The 25,566-nt window shown below is 40.9% G+C and overlaps 1 protein-coding gene across 11 annotated transcripts in view; it reads left to right on the top strand.

Annotated features, from left to right (window-relative positions):
- DLGAP1 (DLG associated protein 1) overlaps positions 1 to 25,566 on the top strand; it is a 289,837-nt gene that overhangs the window by 204,407 nt on the left and 59,864 nt on the right. For all 11 annotated transcript variants that reach the window (XM_081873842.1, XM_081873841.1, XM_081873850.1 and 8 more), the window contains 3 exons: positions 3,420 to 3,634; positions 17,714 to 17,891; positions 22,105 to 22,345. In XM_081873842.1, the coding sequence (XP_081729968.1) occupies positions 3,420 to 3,634; positions 17,714 to 17,891; positions 22,105 to 22,345 (634 nt within the window). The remainder of the gene's footprint in view (positions 1 to 3,419; positions 3,635 to 17,713; positions 17,892 to 22,104; positions 22,346 to 25,566) is intronic.

Raw genomic sequence — 25,566 nt, 5'->3', positions numbered from 1 at the left:
TTCTCCACACAAATTGCCTTCCCCAAATTGGTACTGAGACACAGCTACCTTTTTATGTACATGGGATGATGAAGCACTGTCCTATACCAAAGGCTCTAGAATGCCACTGGGTTGTGAAAGTAATATAGCCAAAACCCAAGTTTGTCTCAATATTTTCCTCTTCATGTGCATGATAACATCCTTCCTTTGCATACGCCCAGAGTTTAAAGCAACGAAAGTCCAGAATGATGACATTGCTTGTCTGCTAAGCCAAACCTGCTTTTTAGCCCCCCCCCCCCCGTAAACAAAACTATTGACATAAGTTTGGACTTATCATCATCATCATCATCATTATTAATCATTAATATGCCACTCATCTGACTGGGTTCCCCCAGCTACTCTGGGCAGCTTCCAACAAATTAAAACACAATACGAAATCAAACATTAAAAACTTCTCTGAACAGGGCTGCCTTCAGAAGTCTTCTAAAAGTCAGATAGTTGTTTATTTCCTTGACATCTGACGGGAGGGTGTTCTATAGGGCGGGCGTGACTACCAAGAAGACCCTCTGCCTTTATTAGACTTCGTCTGTTGTTCTTGAGACATAACTAAAACTTAAAGGCTAAATATGGATACCTCAATTGGTTAGAGGATGCTGATGCTGATGACAAAGTTGCAAGTTTGATCCCTGTATGGGACAGCTGCGTATTCTTACATTGCAGGGGGTTGGACTAGATTATCCTTAGAATCCCTTCCAACTCTATGATCCTATCTTTTTTGCTAAATATAAAACAAACCCAGCTTTACTAATAATGAAAGAATAGCATAACATTTGAGAGGTTTGGTACAGGTTTTTAAGAGCATTAATGTGCATATAACATAAGGAAGTAAAAGCCTGAAAGGAGGTAATCTACTTTACCAACAGGTAGTTCCTGAAGGAGAAGGAATCAGAGAGGAGGAAAAACAGGTTTCCTTTCTGTCTGTCTTCCCCCACCCCTGCTTCGGGTAATTTATTGCACGTGTTGTTGCTTTAATCCCAGCAGTGTAAATCAGATAACTGTAAAATACAAGTTGGAGGAAACAAAGATGTGTCGATGTTTCTACTGCTGCTCATTTTGGGATTCTTGGAAAAGTAAACAACAACAACAGATAAATAGTCTAATGTTGTCTCAAAGGGTTAGCACAGAAGTGACTGAATGTTGATTGGCACAAGGACTTCTTTGCTTACCTTTCTCCTGCCCTCTGATCAAAAGATGAAGTAGCATATTTTCTTTGTGAACTACCAAGAGTTTGCTTAAGTTGCCTTGTAAGCTGAAAACATGTGAGAAGAAAGAAATGCATACCCTCCAAGTGTCCTGATTTTTCAGGGACAGTCCCAGAGTTACAAAGCCATCCCAGCTTCTGCTTTGATCCAGGAATGTCCCTGTTTCCTCCACCAGCACCGCTGATGCTGAGTACAGCAGGAGGATGAGCCAGCGCTTCTCCCTGACAATGGAGGTGGTGATGGCTACAGCTGCAAGGGAGCATCCCATTGCCTCTCCATAGCCTCTCCAAGATTGTGAAGTGGTTCCTGGCTGATAGAAGCAGCAGCTAAGATATTGGAATGCCAGACTGATGTAGCTTTTGGATTACTAGAATCTTCATATCTTATCTGCTTAACCAAAATTTTTATAAATTAACTATTTTGTGTAAAAAGCATTATAAGTCTCCATGTAAGAACTGGCTAATGAAAGCTGCGGCTACTCAATTCTTTTGTTTTTTAAGGAAATCTTCCACACATGTATTGGAGAGTTATATTGTACAAGAATTGCATGTTCTATAGTGCCACAGAGCAGTCCAGAGTTTTTTTAGTGCATCCAGAACTGTAACATTTACAGTTTACAGGTAACACTAAGCCAAACCATGGCTTAGCACAATGAGCAAACATGTAGATTTCTGGACTTAGGATTTGCTGCTGCAGCACGTTCCCATATCCCTGCCACTGTGCTACCCAGTGCTGCTGGCTCATGAGCCCTGGTTTCGACATGACGCTAAGCCAAACCGTGGCATAGACCCAGACAGAGCAGCAGCAGGACTGGAGGAAGCACCCACACATTTGCTCATTTGTGTTAAGCCATGGTTTGGTTTAGCACTATTTGCAAACTGGGCCTATATTTTGCAAGCACTCCTCTTGCATACAAAGTAGCTCTTCTTTCAATATGACCGAATTTTGTTATAAACCGAGAAAGAAGAGGAATTATCTCTGCTAATGTCAGTTCTGCATCATCCCGTGCAGCACACAACAGTCTCCAAGTGCGTCACACTTGAATAGTTGTGAGAGGATAAGGATTGTTTGATTTATTGGATAAAGGGAAATCTCTCCTATACAGGTCTTGAGAAAAGCTAAGCCAATTTTCTCTGTCTTTGTAGCAGTACCTGCAATTACGTCACTTTCTTAGCTAGACTCGTATCCAGCAGGCAACCAAGCACCCACTCACTTCTTTTGAATCCTTCCCAGAAGCTGCTGTTTCTTCAGCTAAAGCTCTGACATAATCTATTTATAATACCCTCCAAATGCCGTTTGCAGATGACAATCCATCCTATGTGGGAGCATAGGGAAATGACTTGAGTGAATCTTTGGAATAAGATGGTGTTGTATCTGGACCTATTTTGCAGCCATGTCAAACAATAAAAATACGAAGGAAGAGCAGTACAAGGTTGTCAGTAAGTGCTACATTAGCCCTGCAAGGCTTCATCCAATATATATAACTACCATCAGTATTGTTGGAAGGGCATGTGAATAGATAGGTTCATACTTTCACTTTTGGTGAAAATGTCCAACAGTGCATGGTTGTTTTTTACTGGGAGGAATTTCTCCATATTCCCTTTAATTTCTAATAAAACTATGCTTCTTCATCATTTTGGGTCTAATTACATGGGATTCCTGCATAAAGACCTTCTGAAGCAATTGTTTACAACAGCAGTCATGTAGAGCACACAATTAGAGGACTCCCAAACAACCTTCTAAAGAGCAGTAGAGTAATATAAATAAACTTGCTCTCAGTTTTTAAAGATGTTACAATGCCAGGGTTTCTGGTTTGTTTTTGTTTTTTTCCTATGTGAAGGCACTTCAAGCATTTTATCATTTTCCAATTATATACAACTGCTTATATGTACATTTTTCCTTAATATTATTTGGCTACATTATTTTTACAAGTGAATACTCCATATTTAGTGTGCTTCTCTTTAGTTTTGCTCTAAATGCTGCACAAGCTCCCTCATGATATATTAAGGGCTGTAGTAAGTTCTCTTTCTTCCCTAAATTAGTTAACTTGATATACTGTTAGGTGTGCTCTTCCTTTTTGTTGCCTGTCTTTTTAACTTTATTTTAAAAATTTAAAAAATCCATATATATTACATGGAGGAATTTTTTTAAAATCATTGCATTTTGTTTGTATTACAGGTTCCTCAAGATGAATGGTCTGGGTATACTCCACATGGCAAAGATGATGAGATCCCATGCCGGCGAATGCGTAGTGGCAGTTACATCAAAGCCATGGGGGATGAAGACAGTGGGGACTCAGACACGAGCCCAAAGCCATCTCCAAAGATTGCTGCACGAAGGGAGAGTTATCTCAAGGCCACCCAGCCATCGCTTACAGAACTCACCACTCTCAAGTGAGACATTTTAAGAAAGAACCATTATTAACAATAGTGAAATTCAAACTATGACCAATTCAGTAACATTTCTGCACCAGCAAAGAGGGATTGAGTAGGCATGGGCATAGCCAAGAGGGGGCGGGGGGGAGCTGCTCCTCTAGATCAAGTAAAACAGTAGAAATATTTAACTAACTGACCAATCATGTCAGTTCTGCCTCCCCCAAAGTCCTGGCTACGCCCATGTGAGTAGGAGGTATCAACTATGGTGTTCCAACTATGTGTTGGTATTCCTGCCTTGCCAATACTGTACGTTTCAGTATCTAGGTGTCATAATATCTTGCAGAGGTAGGGAGGTGGGGTCTGCCACATTCTGAAACCCTTCAATACCATTTATACTGCTATTCTAGCAGAATTTAGCATGAGTAATGTAATGGTTCTGGGGGTTGCTCGTGCGTAAGCCGGTGCAAACACCTGGCTGGGTTGCCTGAGTGAACCTTTTCTGTCCGGACAGCCACTCACCCATGGCTGTCTCAATCGCTGGCAGAATCCATCAGTGGGTGTTTCTTAAACTTCTTCCAGCAAAGAAGCTCTTTGACGCCTAGTCTCCTCCTACTCTCTCTGTGCGAAAGCCTTCTGCGGAAGGAGGGTGTAGGCAGTGGAGGACCCCTACTCTCCCCGCTGGTCCCCGGCAGGGAGTCATGGGACCGCCTCGCCGCTTCCCCCATCCGCCCCCCTTCTCCACTGGTGCTATGCTGATTCTCTTCCCCAGAAGATGGGCTGCCTCTCCCAATCCCGGGACGCTCTCTGGAATCCCTCTGGATTTTGCTCTCTCCCTCCGGCCCTGATGGCAGTTCCCTGACAAGTAAGGAATGTGAAATTAGACCTAATCCTATGTATTTTAGGCCTGTTAGACAGCAGCATACCACCCCTAAAAATTACCTCTTCCTTGGGTGTTATACTATATGTTGTGTATGCACACCCAGCTTGGTTACATCGAATCACAGCTCCTTGATAAGTCACATAAATGATATACAGGTTGGTTCAATTGTGTTTGCGTTTTTATACTGTTATCGTTTGTCCAAGGCTTTGCCGTGCACTGCAGTTGCCCGGGAATCAGCATAGATGCCTTAGCAGTTGATATAGGCCTTTGCAGCGCTCAGGCTGTAGAATTTCCTACTTTGAAAGACCTGGTGGACAGCCCCCTCCATAGCTTTTTGTAATGGTTTAATCTTCCCCTATGTTGCTCTGTTATGTTTGTAGATGGCTGCATTATGTTTTCAGTTTGTGACTGTAGGCTGCCTCAAAGGATCCACTTGAGCTCGTTTTATAAATGAATAAAATTAACACTTCACATTTTAGGTTTAACGTAGGCTGTAGGCAGAAGCACTTTAAAAAATACTTTTTTAAAAAACTGTTGTACCCTTGACCCTAGAGACAAATGTTCAGGATGATCAGCTTCCCTCTTCTGGTAGGAGGAATTTAAGCAAGACAAGGCCTGTACATTCAGATTATCCCAGCTTTTTCCTCTTTTCACCATGAGACTGAAGTGAATCAGCCCATGGTGAATCAGCCCACTGAGGAGGAAACTTTAGGAAGCTAAATTTGGCTTTCATGCCTTATACTGCTAACCTTGTTTCTCTAGTTTGTGCTGTGTGAGTTAAGGTAGCTGTTTGCTGACAGCTGTCTATTTTCTTGGGCATGGCTGACCTGAGACATTTTGCTGCCTTGGGCAATGGACAAGATCCCTTCCCCACATTCCAGGTACAGAAGCTGATCAGATTGGCATTTGAAACTTATTTCAACATTAGCAACAAGACAACATCTTCCTTAGGGCAGAGACTAGCTTAGGGGACACAGTCTGGATGGATGGCTTCCAGCACCTCTTTGACCTCCTCACTCTACCTAATGATTAAAAAGCATGCCATAAGGCTCTGCAATGTTTCAGGTTGGGTATTCTCCCAAAACAGAGTAAAGCAGAATATTATTCAGGTCATTATGCATGGCACAAAGTTGTCCATTTTGAAAAAGATGGTAATCAAAAATGCCCAGCAAAAAGGTAGATGCAAAATCCTTGTGTTATCACAATTATATAATCTCACAGTAACGTGATACGATCTGTGTTCTTCAGTGTTCCACGATATACCTACTCTAGTGTTTAAAATAAAGTAGTTTGCTGGTTAAACAAGTCCTATAGTAGGTGAATTGTCTTTCCCAGAAAGAGTGTCAAGTTGTTCTATCAGCAAGCCTCAGGTTAATAAAAGTGTGCTTGTTTGTTTAATTTATAGTTTGCCATTGTCAAACAGTGAAGCACATGGTGCCCAGAATAGATTCTAGGAAAGATGGCTATGCTGAACAGAAGTATACTCTGCAGCTATGAGCGTAGAGGGAATACTTCCAGAAACCTTATATTCTGTAGTCCAGGGGTCAGCAAACCTTTTCCGCAGGGGTCCACTGTCCCTCAGACCTTGTGGAGGGCTGGACTATGGGGGGGAAATCCCCCCCAAGACTCTCCTCTCCCTTCTCCACAGCACTGGACGAGCCCCAGTGGCTGCTTACCTGTGCCTTGCGAGCAGCAGGGGCTGGCAGCAGCGGGACGATGAGCAGTGCAAAAGGGCTGGCTCTGGAGAGGGGCTGCTTAAAATGGCACTCAGCCAACCATGGCTCAACAAAGTCCAGCCCCCTTCCTCCTCTAGGCAGGGTGGGGAAAAGCCAGGAGGAGGGAGGAGGAGGCGCCACCGCGGTGTGTGTGAGGGAGAGGAGGGAAGAAATGGCGCAGCCCGAACGATCAGAATCCCTACGCCGATCCATGCAGCAATTCGCGGACCGTCCATGGGCCAGATCCAGCCCCCGGGCCTTGGTTTGCCGACCCATGTTCTATACTCTGTTTGGACTTGAATGCTTTTTCTGGTTCTCATTCCTTATGAGTTAGGCTTCCATTGAGAAGATTCTGCCACACACAAATGGAGCATCCCTTCTTGATCTCAAAAGTGGGGACAAATCATGCATAGTTCTTATCATTTGTTCACAGAACTTCCTAAATCCACTGGGGTTGGATCTTACTTTCCCAGTTAGAAGTCACTGTATTAGATATATTACAAGTATAATTACTGCAAGACTTTGGATGGGAAGTGTTTTATTGTACACTGCCCTCTCTGTCCTTTTACTACTTTTTTAAAAAAATAATAATTAAGCCATGAGTAAAGAACCCACATTTTTTTCATTTTCCCCCCCATCCACTGTAGGAATATTCCCTCCTGCTCTTACAGTAATTTCTGCCCCATAAAGGTACTAAATGCCATGCTTTCCCACCCATCCAGTTGTTCTTCTTGTTCATTCTTTTCTGGGGAATGGTGGGGAAACAGAAAATTTCTGTATTGTTGCTGCTTTATATATGAGTAGAAAAATATAAAATCAGTGCTCTGCAATAGTCAACTTATATAAGGAGAGGCTGTTTCTCCTGAATTTCCCCCATCCCTTTCTAATCCTACCTCACAATCTCCCTCCTACAAGCTGTTCACCATGCCATCGTTTCCATGTGGTTAAAGAACACATTTTGAACGTTGTGGTTAAAATTCTGAATAAAACACAGCTTGCTCTGATCATGAAATCCACACCTCCGCTGCTCTGCTCCTATTATCCTACTAGGAAATGAGAAGTTGTTTCTTTCTTTTGGCTGGCAAAATTTGCCTGTGGTGGTGTTTTTTAAATGTTTTTCAAACAAGAAAGCTGTTATAATTAAAATTGATTTGGGGGAAAAAATTGTCCAGGATTAAAAAATTAGTTACCTTGGGGGGGGGGTTCATTATAGATGAGCAAAGCATGTTAACCAGCATTAACAAAATTATGTACGAAACTATTTCCTAAAAAAAGGCACTCTTTATTAATATATACCAATTTATAGGGGTAGCATAAAAATCTGTGGGAGATTAGCAGCCAAACCTAACAAATTTATATACTTGCTAGTTAGCATGAGAAGGGTCTAAGTCCACAGAGCAGTATTTCTGATAGGCAGGTATTCAGACCATAGAAATCCAGTTGAGGGCTCCATGTGATGTAATTTCCCCTCCTCTTCTGGAGAGGAAGGAGCGTACAGTCATACCTCATGTTACGTTTGCTTCATGTTACGTTTTTTCAGGTTGCATCCCGCAGCAACCTGGAAGTACCGGAAAGGGTTACTTCTGGGTTTCACCACTCGTGCATGCACAGTAGTGCTAAATCGTGCTTCATGCATGTGCACAAATGCCAAATCGCATCATGCACCTGTGCAGATATGGCACTTCAGGTTGTGGGCTTTTCAAGCTGTGAACAGGCCTCAGGAACGCATCCCATTCGCAACCAGAGGTACCACTGTATAGTACTTCCTGTTCCTCTCTCTCTTCCTTTGACCAGCACTGGATATAGACTTGCTCCAGCTTTAGGCACATACCTGAAGTTTGTTACACTATAAATATAAGTATTTTACCTGCATGGTTTTTGCTGCTGTCATGGCTGTGGAGCAATGCAAGATTATAAGTAAGTAAGTCATATTTTTACACTTACTTCCCAGGCTGTTGTCTGATTCTTTGTAAAGTGGGGTAAGAAGGCAGAAGCCAGCTTAATTCGTAGCTGGACTTGCTCAAAGCAAGGTTTTACAACCTAATTCCTATGTTTTTAATTTTGCTTCCAAGGATGGAATTTTGAAACTCTGTTCAACCCACACACATGGGTGCTTGGAGGGATAAACTGCAGTTAATATATCCTGTCCTACCCATTAAAAGCCATCCCACAAAATCAGCACACTTTAGGGGGCAATCATGGTTACTAATGCCTTCTTCGACACAATGAACAAAGACCAGAACTTTACTTATTTTCACCTAGTAGTCAGTCAAAAGAATTCTTGATAATTATGCAAAAGGCAACAGATTAGTTGCCAACAGACCATCTGAAAAGACATGGGCTGCATACATATTATGCAGTACATTTAATGTACATGCCTTCCCCCAAAGAATTCTCCTTAAGGAAGACCTCACTGGACCCATGATTATGGACCCAGTGGCAGATGACCCCCATTTTGGCAAGGTGCTCAAGAAATGGATGCTATGTTTGGTGTTGGCATTAGGTTAAAGTGCAGCAGAACCCATTAAAAAAATCTTAGGTGAGCCAACGGTATAAGGAGGGCTTCTTTAGGATTTGCAGGGCCTAGTGTAAGTTGGAGAGAAATTTCCAATTTAGCAGCCTGACTAAAAATGTTCATGAATCCATCAGGAAGGGAAAGCATGGCTGCCCAAATCCCTATGCTTACTAGTTGGCTTGGGGGGTGGGTGGGTAGAGGGTAGCAGAGGCTGCAGGGCCAAGTGAATAGGAATCCTCTGTTTCTACTGCCACCATCTCTCTAGCAATTGGCTAAAAGGGTTGGGCAGGGAGATCTTTAAGCAGGCTGTGGCTGTGGGCAGGGCTTCTTGAGGCAGTGAGGCATAAGCCGCATGACATGCAAGACCCCTGCTCATTTATGCATTATTGAAATTCTGAAAATGCAAGAGTTTTCTTCTTCTTCAGTGTTCTGCTTGTGAGAAATACACTGTGAAGTATATATGTCCATGGAAATGCTGCTGTATTTGCCCAAGCAAAAATGAACATAGTGTTACAGGCCACCTCAATATCTGCCTAGCAGCTGGATGAAATTATAGAGGTTGCAGGCATGCTATCGAGGGTTAGTGTTTCCTTTGAAAAATTATGCAGAGGCTAGTGTCTTTCTGATATATGGTTTATTTACACATATATACAACCTAGAGCTTTCAGTGGAGGAAATCATGGCGGCAACAATAAGCCCAGCACCATTCTTTCTCTGCAACCTCTCTTGCACTGCAGGGCACAACCCACCATAATGGTTCCCTCTGTGCTTGCTGGTTATATTACCCCAGCCCTAACCCCATAGCTTCTGCGCTAGCCTAAATTCTGGCCTCTCTTTTAACCCAGGGGAATATCCCTCCTTTGATGTGCTAGAGCTCATTACTAGAGTGGATTAGCTTGTCGCACCTATTCACACTTAGCCCTTGAGAGAGGGAGGAAACCAATACATTTGCAAATGAGATTTGCCCTTTTCATCCCTTTGTGTTGCCTAAACGGCTTATCTCCAGGGGGTCACCTCACGAGGAAATTACCTGAGTTAATTAGCTGCTACACTTGTTGATTCTATGGGATTATAATGTCCAACACACAACCCAGGAAGTGTGCCTAGGTTATTCACATATTAACAGTAGCTAACTCACATCTCAAATCCACATGAGCTATTACAAGTCCTAACATACCAGTTCTAATTAAATCCTAACATACATTAAACCCAAGCATTTAGCACCCACAGATCTGTAACAATATGCAGATATAGAATGTTATAGAATGAGATCAAGAAGTCAGCTGAGATCCAAGAAAACAGGATGCTTGAAATTTTGATTTCTAACGTTTTTACATGGCTGAAGCATTGGTGGCTGCGCTGAAAACATTATCTGACCATAAATATATTTTTCTGATTAGCAACCATTATTTTTCTGATTCGCAACCATAGCAGCAGGCACAGTATTAATTTTCAAGCACTGTAATACATTTGTATTCTTTGCAGAGTGGTATGTGGTATTTGTTACAGTATTTGCTTTTTAAAAAGAGTTTTAAAAAATATTCAAGAATTTTCTAGTTTGTATATGAAGTGGGTGTTATACAGTAGTGTAAACACCCATTCCATATACAAACTAGAAAATTCCTTGATATTGCCAAATAAATATCACAAAAAACAAAAATATTATTGGTTGTTTAAAGGATTTTAAAACTGGCTTTGAAAAGAAATGAAACTGTAAATCATCTTCGGTTGTCAGGGCTATTATCCTGACATACCATAATACCTGGTAAGGCTATTGCTTGTGATCCCAAAGCTATGCCTATGGGAGTCCACAGAGTCCAGCTAATTTTAATTGACTTTGTCATCTGTGAGCGCTTGCAGCCTTGTCCAGAACAATCCCCGAAATCTCTTTTTTATTTTAATGAAACCAGATTGGCAGCCATGTTTGTTTTTTACTCAGCAGGGTGACAGGGAAGCTCTCTGTGCTTTACATGTTTTGAGAGCTGTCTCTAATATGAAAGAACTCTCTGTCTGTCTGTCTCTCTCTGCATATCTGGTGGGTAGCACTGCAAATCTTCAGCAATAATATTTTGCTTTGATACAGTTTTGAATAATGTCTTAATGCATGCTCACCTTTACCCTGTCAGGAATACTACCCTGCAAACAATCCTGGAATTAAGTTCAAGGACATTATTATTATTGTTATTATTATTATTATTATTATTATTATTATTATTATTTTCACACCAAAAATAGTGATAATGAAGTCTGTGTTAAATAGGCACTTGCCTGCCAAACTCCCCTTTCAGTAATAATTCATAATCTTCCTGCGATCTTTTGTTTGTCAAAATTGAAGAATTACAAGTGTAAAATAACTCCCAGGTCCTCATGCATCTTGCTTTCATTCCTCCCAAAATTAAAACTGAAGTGACATTTCCCCCTTGTATGCTGAGATAATTTTTGGTTCCGGGCTGTTTCTTTTTTACTTCAACAAATATAATGTTTTTCGGGAGAAGTTTCAAAATGGCATTTGTCATTGACGTAAAATATTTAAATAAATAATACCATAAATAATGCAGCTGAATTATTAAGGCACACCAAAATAATAGATGAATAAGTAGCGATTTTTTTAGCATGAAAAGTTTTTGTTTGAAGAGTGCATGGGTATCATTCAGTACAGACTCTCTAAGGCATTATATAGACAATTATTTTAGAAACTGGCCTGCTCTGTGATCTCTGGTCAAGTATATTTGCAGGTTTTTGTAGTGCTCCAAGCAATAAAAACTTGGGTTTTTATCTTCCTCATGTTGCCAAGAAGATGGAATAATATCCTTTTTTTTAGTGGTATCAGATATACAGTACTTTACAAAATGTTACTTGAAATAAATACATTAAATGCTTGATTAAATGCTGAAATAACACTTTATACAGGAGCTTCTTTATGGCCATCATATAATTTCCTATAGTGCAGCCTTTCCCAGCCTTCAGATGTTTTGGACTACATCTCCCATCAGTCCCAGCTGACAGGTCTGAAAGGCATCAGTCTGGGGAAGACAACTTGAAAACTGTAAAAGTACGGATTGTTAAAGAAAAGTTAACTCCAAAGGGATTGGGATATTGGAGATCCTTGTTTCACTCCCCACCCCCCACTGACCAAATCACAGAGAGAATAATACAGTGGTACCTCGGGTTAAGTACTTAATTCGTTCTGGAGGTCTGTTCTTAACCTGAAACTGTTCTTAACCTGAAGCACCACTTTAGCTAATGGGACCTCCTGCTGCCGCCGCACCGCCAGAGCACGATTTCTGTTCTCATCCTGAAGCAAAGTTCTTAACCCAAGGTACTATTTCTGGGTTAGCGGAGTCTGTAACCTGAAGCGTCTGTAACCGAGGTACCACTGTATTGGGGGATTTTGTTCTTTTCATTGCAAGCAACTTTAATAGCTTCTTGTTCCATAAAACGATCCACCAAAGTTAATTATAGTGTAAGAGCACAAGAAGGTAGAGTTTGCTTGTCCAGCATCTGCCACATCTTAAAAAGAGCAGAAGCAATACACCTAGATTGAGCGTATTTTTGAATGTAGCATAAAACAAGAGAAGTGGGAAGACTGATTTGAACAAAGGGGTACAAATGGGGGGGGAAATTGTTTCCCTTCTGTTCCTATCTCTCCTTGAAATCTCCCATGTAACCATAAGGAAGGTGATTCCATGTAGGGCTTTTATTTCTCTTGTGAAATAGCAATACGTGCGACTCTCAGCTTCCACAGGGGTTATGTTCCAGGGATTGTGTATGAAGCCAAAATTGCATATGGTCACAACACATTAGCTTCAATGTGGAATTGCCAAAGTCATTTCCCCCAGAACCCTGCCCCCCTTTCCTTTTTTAAATTGCCAAGTGCATAAAGCTGAATGTGCACAAGTTAAATGCATATAAGTTGCAAGTTGTTACCTGTGTAGTACAAGTCTGTGTCAAGGTCCAAGAGGGTTGATAAAGATCTCTTATGTTTTCATATAGAGGAGTTTATAGATTGCTTTCAGAAGTTCAATGGAGGTTCTTTAACCTCAAGTACAAATTGCAGGAGGGCCATTGGCAGCCATTAATCCTTTCCCTTCATTTGTTACTGACAAAATTATAGCATAATACAAAACATGATACAAAACTTTTTTTAATTTTGTAAATCTATACCTTGATTTTTAGAACTATTTGCATCAGAGCAAAATATTATTGCTGAAGGTTTGCAGTACTAACTGCCAGATAATCAAAGAGAGAGAGAGACAGAGAGTTCTTTCATATTGGAGACAGCTCTCCAAAACTATTTTTGTCTGAGAGATAAAAGATACAAGTCCCTATATTTTATATCATATCATATATCATCTCTGGAGAGAAAAAGCAGCCTTTAGTTGCATGTAGTTTTGCCCTTAATGTAAATGCTCCCTTGTAACTCTTGCCATTCCTTTTGAGATGTTTGTTTACGTTATTTACATTCAGGACAGTATGCTCCTCTTCCGCATACCTTTAAAGTGCTTGTGAGGCATATTCTGCATTTGCCATAGTTTGACCTGCATGCTTAGTGTTTAAAGGATGAGCAGTTAAGACATGAGCAGATGGTCCCTTGCAATTGCAGGGAGGATAGACAGAACAGATTTTAAAGGTTAAACAAAAGTGTGATGTTCCTGCTTCAAGAACAGTTTTCTCTCTGGATACTTTTAGACAGCATGTTTGCAACTGGCTCCCACAAAAGACACCCACAGCAGGAAATTATTCAGGCACATATCTGTGGCTGTTGCCTCTTGACAATCCACATTAGATGCCCCTGTAGGCTCAGCTTTGGGCTAAACATTTGACTATTGAGCAGCTACTGAAGAAATTAGTCAAATATTTGTGGCTGTAGTAATTGGTAAGAACAAAAAACCTAAAATACTAGTTGAATGTCAAGGGTGGTTCCATAAACGCTTTGTACAGGGTTCTTCCCTATATTTCTTCCTTCACTGGATGTCAGATCAGTCATTAGCCTCTCTTTTCTTGCAGGACTTCAATGAATAGTATGTTCAGTGATTAGATTCGGTGGAATACATATTCATAATACTGCACAGACTTCTTCCTAGAGGAGAGTGTTCTCCTTAACTGGATTTCAAGTCATGAGCTTGGGTGTGAATCATCTTCTCAAGCCCAACTTTTTAACACTGGTTCTCCTAAAAGTTAGGGGGTTCAGATGAATGCAGTCACATGTTAAAAGAATGTAAGAGCATCACATGGGCTGGCCCCACTGCTGATGCAACTGGTGGCCACCATTATCCTCACCTGTGCAAAGGAGTCCTGTGTGCATATTGACATACACATGTAGACTTCCTCCATAGAAGTCCCTTTGCATAGTTAAGCTCTTGTGTATAGGCATCCTCTTCTCATAGTTGCTGAATTGATTGGCTGAGGGTCTGATCACTTAACATCACCCCACTTTCTCCCTCAATCCTTAATGGAGTTCATTTGATCACTCTGTTGTATGAAGCCAGCATGACTAGTAAACTTGAGGCTTATTCCAGCTATTGTGTCTTTTGTTGCTCTGGAAAGTTCTGCACTTCTGGAAAGTTTTGGGCTCTTCAAATGATTACTTGACAATTTTCTTGGGGTGAAGGCAGACAGACAGTCATTTTAAAGTGAGTTGGGAGTAGTTTGAATATACATTTTCTGCGTTCTGATTTCCTTTCAGAAGAGATAAAATGTGTTCAGACCACCTCCATAATACAGTGCCTATCTTAATTCTTTGGATCCTTGCATGTGTGCACAGGAAAAGAGAGAGAGACAAACAGAAATAAATTAATTCCCCCTCTTCTCCCCAACCAGATATAATTCTGTAGCGGAAATGACAAGTGGGCAGAATGATCAACGGTTTTTGAAATGCATTGCAAACAAACATGTTTTTACTTGTCATGGCCACTGATTAGTATGCACATTTTAAAATGCACAATTAGTATGCATATTTGTTCAGGAAATATATGAATTGCAAATGGAAAACTTGATTTAAAACAAAAACTAAATCAGCAATTTAATTTGCTTAGATTTAAATCCTTCCTCTGTCCCAGTGGCAATCCTTTTTTGTTTAGAATATATTTGGGTCATTTCCAGCCATAATTCCATTGTTAATAGTGAATGGGGTATGACCAACAGGTGACGAATAGCCACAGGCTGGATGTGGCAACTTTATCCTGCCTCCATGCAGCAGCTCTACCAAGCCTACCATCTACCGTCATAGAATAGAATAGACTTTATTTGCATAGCCGACAGGCCATAGCATCAAGGAACAAACACCGACAAAAATACATTACAAATATAGTTACCATAAAATCTTATGACCAATTAAAACCCTAGGTAGAAGCTGGATTATCATTCATCCATGACCCTCTGTCCCATGGGCGGTGGCCTTTTCTCTGGTAGATTGTTCCAGGTCGGTTAAGAGAATAGACCAGCCAAATTGAAAGATTATAAATATAAATATAGCCTCAGAGGGATCTACCATCTACCGTCATGATGACACCCAAATACGTTCTAAACAAAACAAAGCCATTGCAACATAGGGAAGATTGATAAAACTGATGAATGAGTTACGGGGCAGTAGTTTTAGCCTGCCATTTTGCAGCCCTACCAAGTTTTAATCAAGAGGCAGAGAAAAGGTTTTTAAGAAAAACAAAAATGTTTCTAATATTTCAGCGTTTCTTTCCTGTGCTCCGTTTCCAATGCAAACTGAGGGAGGAGGCTAGAGCCGGATGGGGTTGGGATCCATTGAGGCTGAGCTGCTTTCCCCTCCCTCCCTCCCTCCCTCCCTCCCTCTCCCTCCCTGTAGCCTTCTCCTCATCCCTTGCAGTAGTGCCTTCCACCTGTGCCATTTCCCCATCTCTCCCCATAACCCACCACAGCACAGGCCGGCCATTGTAGTGCTGGTGTGCCTGCACTGACAGTGGGGATGCAGTTGAGAAGGCATTTCTGGACTCCAAGGAATGTGTGGCACTGCCTGCGGGCAATGCATTCCTTGGAGGTTGGATGTGCCCACCCGCTTTGTGGATCCTGCCTCCCAGGACAACCACCTCACTTTACCTTGGCTCAAGGGCAGGCGTTCTCTGTTTAAATAATAGAGTGAGCCCCACTCAAAGGCACCTGCCAGGTTTCAGTTTGCACCTTCCACCCCCACCCAATCAGTGGTCCTGGATCATTGTTTTGTAGTAACTATCTCTAGGGACTATCTGTGGATTACCTCTGGATTAGCATGTGCCGATCAGCTTTGATGTTTTCCCGAAGAAGTACATCCTCATACAGAACCTCACCCTTTCATGTAAAACTTGGTTCTCACAATTATCTGTACTCTACATTTCCCTGCAGATAGAAGCATATTGATTATCTCCACTTCAGTCTCTTGTATACTTGTCAGAAGAACCTATCCAAGAAACACATTGGTTTCTTATCACATTCATTTAATGAGACCTTTTACCAGACAAAGTTACTTGGTCATGGGTGTTGTTTCACCTGTAATAACTGGTACCATTGTTCAGTTTGGTTATGTACAGTGGTACCTCGGGTTACAGATGCTTCAGGATAAGAACAGAAATCGTGCTCCGGTGGCACGGTGGCAGCGGGAGGCCCCATTAGCTACAGTGGTGCTTCAGGCTAGGAACAGTTTCAGGTTAAGAACGGACCTCCGGAATGAATTAAGTACTTAACCTGAGGTACTACTGTGTTTTATTTATTTTTATGACTACTTTGCTATGTTTGCAATTATGTAAATCTTTTCATATTGTAAGCCGCCTTGAGCATTGTTTTAACTGTAGAAAGGTGGCATACAAATCAAATGATGATGATGATGATCTCCAGTACTTATTGATTCTTCTGTTTTGGATGTATCCCATAATTTAAGAACAGAATGAATCACTAAGTAGCAAAGACCTCATCTGCTACCTGTACAAATCATTGCATATGTTATATAAGCTACAATTCATATGCAAGTATAGCTACAAAAGTTTTGCAGGTATGTGCTGATGACTGCTGTTGTGAGGGGGTAGATAAGCAGGCCACAAGCCTTTTGACATGAACTTAGCAAAAGGATACTTTTTATTTTCAAGCGTAGAAAGACATCAGTGCCAATAAATAATAAAAAGATATTCGGCAAGACAAGTATTTGTGGTGTAGCCTTTAGAAACATTAATATTTTATATTAATAATGTTTCTAAAACACAGTATTGGCTATTCCATATATATATGCTACCAAATGTCTATTTCTGCCCCATGTCCTTCAGGAATTGACTTAATATGCCACAGTTTTCATTAGCTGCTCAGTTCTACTGCCTTCCATTTCATCAGTTCAGAATTCCATGGAAGTTACCTCTATGATATTCTTTAAGGGTTCATGACTTGTTTCTGCAACTGCGCTCCTCTTTATTTCCTCAGACCAGTGATCAAAATCACAGGAAGATGGATCACACTTTAAGCACTGAATACAGTTCGCTTCTCAAAAACTAAAAAATAATGCTTTTTTAAAAGTCAATTTATTTTTATACTTCCCTCACTTAAAAAAAAGAGGCACCTATTGCAGTCTCATTGTGTTAAACTGATGCTATTGCACTGCTTGTCAAGATGCCATGATGGAACTAACCACTTGGGCGGTTATTACAACAAGAAGCCTTGCTTTAGACTGTGCTGTCAATAAGTGTAATGCAGATGATGCTGTTGTGACAGGCTTGTCCTTAGAATTAGAAGGAAGATGACTTGAGCAAATGAACTGGAACAGCCCACTTCCTCTTCTGTACTGTACTGAATTTATAAATGACATGAGGATACTTGGGGTTTTTTCGTGTGCAGTGTGTGTGTGTGTGTGTGTGTGTGTGTGTGTGTGTGTTGGGGGACTGTACATTATTTTGCTTGGAACCTACGTTCACTCATGTTGCAAAGTATTGTCAGTGCTGATCAGCAGTTAGAAACGTAGATATGATGGGATGACTTCTTCCTGCTCTTTTTCCTTCAAGGATATCTAGTGAACATTCTCCAAAGCTTCAGATCCGAAGCCACAGTTACTTGAGGGCAGTGAGCGAAGTTTCAATCAATAGAAGTTTGGATAGCCTGGACCCTGCAGCTCTGCTGACTTCTCCCAAATTTCGTTCCCGGAATGAGAGCTACATGAGGGCCATGAGCACTATTAGTCAGGTGAGTGACATGTGTGCAAAACTGAGAAAACAAGGTTGGCATCAGTTGCCAGCATGAGTAGTTCTCAAGTGAAAGCAAATATGTGATTAATTGCATGGCTAGATTTTTTAAAAACACTTGTTTAAAACCAAATCCTCAGTTTTCCATCCTCATGATGGGGGTATGCTGATAGAAACAGGCTGGATTTCAATGGGTGGGTTGACCAGGGGCAGCAAACAGGTTTAACCACCACCACAATGTAGTTCATAATTGTGCTCCTTCACTATTTCCCCCTTTACTTTCTTTGAAATGTTCACAGTTGCCATTTACATCTACAGTCGTACCTTGGAAGTCGAACTGAATCTGTTCCAGAAGTCTGTTTGACTTCCAAAATGTTTGGAAACCAAAGCGTGGCTTCTGATTGGCTGCAGGAAACTCCTGCAGCCAATCAGAAGCCACAGAATCCCCATCGGACGTTTGGGTTCTAAAGAACATTCGTCAACCAGAACACTCATTTCCGGGTTTGCGGTGTTTGGGAGCCAAAACGTCCGAGTACCAAGGCGTTTGGGATCCAAGGTAGGAATGTATTAAGAAAAGTAAACCACTTTGAAGAAAAGTTTTGTAGTTAGTGCAGGACAAGCCACAGATAGTGGCGCTCCAGGGAAATAGGTATATTTGGTTCCCCCTCCATTTGTTCATCTTTTAGATAACTTGCTTCTTTATTCCATTTGTAGCCCATTTCAAGACTGGTGCATGATTTGCATGCATGTTTGATCAGTATAATATAAAGTGAAAAATTTCCACACATGGATCTGTCCAGTCTCTCACATTAGCTGAATGGGCAGTGATGTCACAAATATTCCCACAGTTATTGTTTCTAAAAACAACAAAAACCAAGGTTAATGCAACACTGGCTGCGTGAGTAAGTATGGCCAACTTTACAAATAAAAATGAACCATTTTAGCCATGGAGTGAGTTGTTGAATAGATAGCCTCAGGCAGATTCTTTCCCTGTGATCACACACATACACAACTCAGCACCCCATCCCTGGGTAATTTGAAATATCTTCCTCCTGAAGTATGGGCTTTTCTCTTTGAGAAAATGATGCACCCAGTTGAAGTTACTATGGACAGAGCCAACCTAGATGCCTTCCCTCTTATCTGAGCTCCTTTCATTGAATACATACATACATATTTTAAATCTATGCTGCCTTTCCACAGTTCAAACCATGCTCAAGGCAGCTTACAACATGGAATATTTATATATAAGTATAACACAACAAAAGAGGTCATAAAGAATGTAACATGAAAAACAAAACACAACCAAACTGAACAATTTCCACATAAATCACAAACTTTAAAGATACGAAACACCAACAGCAAAATGCCCACCCAAGAAAAGCCAACCAGCCAAACAACACCCCAGCCCAAAAGTGTGTTCAGCAGCCTCCGTTTTTGTAGCTGGAGTCAGTCAGGGCTCTGCCTTCCCACGCCAGGTGGGAAAAGGCCTGCAAGGTAGAGAGCAGGTCTTTCAGGACTCACAGCCAAGATGGAATATACCTGGGATCTTGGTACACCAGCAGCACAAGCCCAAAACTACAAGAGTATAGATGTTGAAGCCTTGTGATTTCATAGAATCATAGATGTTGAAGCCTTGTGATTTCCCCCTCTCAATTATTTTGTGTGGCTTACTTTCACTATCTGAAGTTTTCATAACAATGTGCCATATTCATCATTGTTCACCCTTGTTGTGCTTCTTTTATGTCTAGATTTTAATTATTTTGTTTTTGTTAATTTCTTTCCCCCCCCACTCAAAATGTAAATAAATGATAAAAATAAAAGACTTAAGTAAAGTTTTAAAGATATTTAGTTGCAATACATTTATAGCTTGAAAATAAATAGCCTGTTAATTATCTGTGGTTGTGTACAGTTACTTGTGATTCCGTGTGTGAATACTGTAATATTATCTGTGTATTTTTCTTATGGCTGCAATATGATTCATTCGCTTCCCTGTTAAACAGAACAAGCTTATTTTCACCTATGACTGGAGGCTTGGAAAAGCAGATTCCTGCATTTTAAAAGTCAGAGGATAAATGATTCAAATGTATATTTCAAACCTTATCATCAAGACCCTTTCTCTCTCTCTGGGTAGGCTGACACATGGTTTCTGAGTACTTAAAGTTGGCAGTACTAAATGAATTCATTCCTACTTTACCAATACACCCACTGCTAGTGTGGAAGGCGGAAGCTTGAAAGCCAGCTGGCACAAAAAAAAACTGAAGAGAGAGGCATTTTTATTTAAGGAACCGAAGTGTACGTGCACACATACATATTCGCAAATGGATTCTTCTGTGATAGTGCAGGATAATTTTTCCCTGCTAAGCTACAACCCACCTGTAAACCTTTGGGCCCACAATGTGGTTGCCAGCCTTGCTTTTTGAACACAATGTGACACAACGGCTTATTAAATGGTTGAATTCTGTTTTGTCTTTGAATAGAAACCATCTGTCAGCACCCCCCCCCCATCTTGGCTCAAAACTCAGTCATTTAGTAGCTGTTTGTGTCACTAGTGGCAATGGTTGGCAGCTTTTAGCTTGCTTGAGGGTTTTTAGAGGATCACTAGTGGGTCTTAGCAGAGCAGTCAGAAATTCATTCATTGACATTAAGCATTTAGGGCCAAGATAGATGTTATGGGAAATGTATCATCAAAAGCAACCACATTACATTACATTGCATTGCATTCTCCTTCTACCCCAGGTAACAGATAGAAGTTATATCCATTGTAACATCATAGCATTTTGTGTCCCTCACTCCTGCATCACAATGTGGGCTGCCAGTGATGTTGCTGTGAGACATGGTGCTTGTGGTGAAGCAACATTTCTAGATGTTACGGATGGGAAATATAGAAACGGATGTGTGCCAGTCATTTTCAGCAGCAGATATGCATTTTCCATTACATCTTGTTTGGCCCTTTATTATTTGTTTGCTTGCTTGCTTTGAAATTTGGGCCCAGAGGCAAAAGAATCCCAGTTCCTTCCCAGGAAGAACCCATCACATGCAACTTATGGCAAAGGAAAATGCTAATGGGCAGGCAATTAGAGTGTATCTGAGTAAAAGATTTGCACGCTGCAAAAGACAGTGAAAGGAAGAGAAATGAAACAAGGCCAAGATAATGTGTTCATCAGGGCAGAGTCATTAGCCATTGTGGCTAACATGCTTGAATGTGGTAAATCCATGTTCAAATCCCCACTGAGTCATATTGAATGATTTTTAGTTCTTAGCTTGTTGTTTTTTATGTAGAATCATGTTTTATCCAACAAACACCCCACTAACTCGAGAACTTCTGCCTATATAACAGGACCTCTCCCTCTTCTTTCTTCGTTCCACCTGCACCCACCCCCAAAATCAGTTTTGGGTTTCCCCACAACCCTCCAAAGCAGACTGGAGGCAGGGACAGGAAGAGGAAGTCCCATTGCACAGGCAGAAGACCTTCCACTAGCAGGATGACTTTGCTCAGTACAACCCAGTTTGTTTTACTGAAGCTGTGATTTCACGTTTTATACTTTGCATTTTGTCTTATTGGTTGTTTCACCATAATAAACAGCTGACTGAGCAACTTTACATGCTGTTGTGTCAAATGCTTTAATAAAATTCAGGCTATTTAGGCAGCTTAGAAACCAAGTATGATACTCTGGTTGTTGTTTTTTAAAAAAGAAACTTTTAAAAAACCTTTTCTCTCTTCCTCTCTCAAATGATGATGCTTTGAGATTTTATTCTCTACAAATTTCAGATTAGAAATTATCCTTTTAATTTAATTAAAGCTGACACCAGTGCTGGAATATGACTTTAAAAGCTTGGGGGACTTAACTGTGGCTTTGCATAATTAAGCTTTCAGCTGGTTCTTTGCTACTTTGCCAGGATAGATCTTTTGTGCTTGATATAGACAGTTTCCACCATATTCTAGACACTAGAGAATAAAAAAATGCAAAATAGTTAAGCTGATACTCTTTGGTGCTGGATCATGCAAGTGTTTCATTGATATGTATGTATGTTTTGAAAGTTGGAGTGATCCAAGAGGAAATGAGTCTGGTAAAATATATCTTCTTACCTGTTTTGTGATGCTTTATCATGGGGATGTAAAGTTTTGTTCTGTCTTTTCCCCTTTGGTATTAGACGGTAATGCAAGCTAGACGGCTCTGTTGGATATAATTAAACTGCCTTCTCTTTGCCTGCAGGTGAGTGAGATGGAAGTAAATGGTCAGTTTGAATCAGTCTGCGAGTCTGTATTCAGTGAGCTAGAGTCTCAAGCAGTAGAGGCCCTGGATCTGCCAATGCCAGGCTGCTTCCGCATGAGGAGCCACAGCTACGTGAGAGCCATCGAAAAGGGCTGTTCCCAAGATGATGAATGTTTATCACTGAGGTCCTCATCCCCCCCACGCACAACCACCACTGTGAGGACCATCCAAAGCAGCACTGGTGAGTAACTTACAAAACAAATAAGACAGAAGTGGGCTGAACCGAGGTACCATTGAACACTGATTCCCAGCATTGTCCCCAGAGACTGCTCTCAGCCTTACACTCTTTTGCTTGGAACCCTCATAGGCATTCCCAGAGCAGAAACACTGAGAACAGTGTAATAGCCTCTGGTTTGCTTCCACGGGTATGTTGAGAGATGAGCCAGTCTGGGGAAAAGATGGATTAATGAGGAGAACTGCAGAGAGATAAAGTTGTACATGTGGAGAGGGTGATGGTATGTGTGCTCCAGAAATTTGAAAACTTTATTATTTACCTTTTTTTAAAAAAAGTGAGTACAGTATTTCTCACTAATAACATTTCATAAATGCACATTTATTCTTGGCAATTTCCTATCACTTTCATAACACATGTTTCATAACACATGTAAGATGAGTTCCAGATTGCGTCTTCATGCTGTTGGCACACAAACTCAGTGTATGTTTTCTGAATGCCCACATTGTATGTACAATATAGGAATTGTAGCTCTCTGTGTACTGCTGTGCATTAAATGCCTTTCAGACTGAATTTCAGATTATTGTGTAGTTGGGAAATGTGCAATATATAGAAATTTTCACACTCACTAGCCCAACAAATGCATGTGAAAGCTGTACAGGGTATGTGACAGCAATATCAGTTATCCCACCCCCAATCTATTCTCAGCATTGCAAGCCTGTGTTTGGTATGTAGAAATCCTTCAAATCAGATTGTTTCAGACAAAAATTGAGCCTGTTGTGGTGAACAGAAAACAGGGATAGTTCAGAACAAAAGAAAGGGTTTGTTTGTCTTTCTACTCATCTGTAGGAATGCATGAAGTACTCATACTTGTGTAACTTCTAACTTTTTATATGAGGGATAAATTAGTGTGCAGTCTGTCAATGACCTTGCTATTTGAAACTCAAATACAAATGCAGAATTTAAAAAGGTTTGCGTGATTTCATCATTCAATAATGACACTTCATAGATTCATTGTAAGGTACGTGGTATGCATTATCATCACGATACATTTTTCCATCCAGGCTTTTGGCCTTCAACTTGGAGAGGTTTAAATATTGTGGTCTCTTTTAGTAGGAAGGATATGTTAGACCAGGCATTGGCAAACTCCGGCCCTCCAGATGTTTGAGACTACAATTCCCATCATCCCTGACCACTGGTCCTGTTAGCTAGGGATGATGGGAATTGTAGCAGGTTCAGCAGGAGGCTGTTCAAAGGGACTGGTGGAAGAATTAGGCGGGAGAGATTGTAGTTGCAGTATCACTGCCTCAGAGCCCTTAAACATATAGGGACCATTTACAGCCAAAGGATTTGACATTCCTGATCAATCGTGCCCAGGTTTAGGAGAGAGGTTGTGGCTGATGAGCTTTGCAAGAGATTTCTGACATTATCAAGGTTTGTTGGATTCAGTGATGCCTTGTAGCAACAGATTTTCATTGAAAGACCTTTTGCAATATATATTAAAAAAAAACCATAGTAAAACACTGCTTATATCTTTAAGCAACAAAGCACCTATAAAGTCTCCATTGTTGCTGTTCAAAAGAAAATGTGTGTGATGCCATATGGGTGTGTGTAAAAGGTGGTCATCACCCTAAAACATTTGTTGCTCTTCCCACATCAAAGCAATTGGAAAGAAGAGGATTATTGGCCTGTTACTGTAGAAATATAATTGGAAATGGAAAATCATAGGTTTTGCTCTAGGCTCCTGTGGACAGAAAATGCTCAAACTGAAATTGCTTAGAGCTTTATAGACTAAACTCATCATGTTGAACTCAGCTCAGAGGGAATAGGAAGTCAATGCAGTTGTTGAAAAATTAGCTTAATACCTTCAGCTTCCTAGCACCACTTAGCAGGGTGGCAGCTGCAATCTGAACCAGATGTGATTGCTGAACGAGCTTCAAGTGCATCCCCATGTGGCTTGCTGCAGTACTTCAGGCCAGAAGTGGCAAAGGCACATAATGTCTGCACCTGAAAGAATGAGCAGCAGTTGCAAATTTAGTTGCCTTTTCTCAAATGATGAAGTTTCATCACATGCATACAGGCTCAGTCATACTGACTCATGCTTGCCCGGTGCTATCTCCACTGATTCTACCTTCAGTTAAGGACCCCATTAAGACTGCCACCTTTTTGGTTTTTAGGCGCTTTAATTTCTTCATGAACAGGTGAGGAGCGGAGAATCAACAGATGCAGTTTTCCCCATCACTGCATTTCCATGCAGACTTTAAATGAGTTGTGACACAGAAGCTGTGCAGGAAAATGTTGGCAACATTAGGCTCTGCAAAATTGCTCCAAGGAAGTGCTTTCTAGAAATATAGCAGGCAAAACTATAGTCCTAGTGGTCTTGCCATCATTACTGCTTCAGTGTTAAAGAGTGAGCACCAACAGCATCAGAGAAGTGCATCTGGTTTACAATGAAGCGTAAAAGGAACTTGGGCTCGAGCCTGTAACAAAATGGTTATCTGTTTCCACTGAGAGTTAAAATAAATGAATGCAGGAATAGTTCTATACAGGTCTAGCTAAAATAACACAAAACTGAGAGAGATTATATGTGGTAGCCTCCCCCAACTGACATACATTGGCTTTTGGAGATAAGCAAGACAAAGTTTCAAATTTCCTGAAGTGAGAGATTTTCAGTGACTATCCATCATGAATACAATGTGTTGCCATTGAATCTAAAATAGAACAACCTTTCCAAGGTCACCTACTCATTAGTAAGGAGGAATGCGTTTTCAAATCTAGTTTGAAACAACTATATAATGAACCCATGGAGCAGATCACGTCTTGGACTTACATGAAAAGACAGGAGGAACTGAACCATGCAGACTCTTTTGACATACAGTTTTTCAGCTTCCTCTGAACATATCTTAAAATTTTACCCTTACTTTGCATGAAAGCTGTAATAAACTATTTTATGCCCTCTCTTTCCCTAGCCACGGATACTGAGTGCAGCAAACGTATTGTAAAGTCCATGAATTTGAACACAACTAGCTTTATTGAATCTGGTGGAGTCAAAGTGTGAGTTGGGGCTCTTTGGGGAAATGTGGATAGTTGCCAGAGAAGGCCTAGGCTCTGTTCTGACATCTCCAGTGGGAGGCAATGACAGTTCACACGGCACAACCTGCCAATCTTCTGAAGGCATAATAACAGCTGTCAAAGTTCCAAAATGCACAACAATCAGCCAGCTGAGAAGA

Source organism: Podarcis erhardii, assembly GCF_964252035.2.
Source record: "Podarcis erhardii genome assembly, chromosome: 8".
Taxonomy (NCBI): Eukaryota; Metazoa; Chordata; class Lepidosauria; order Squamata; family Lacertidae; genus Podarcis; species Podarcis erhardii.
The sequence above is the reverse complement of the archived record's forward strand: the minus strand, read 5'-3'. Positions and strand labels throughout refer to the sequence as shown.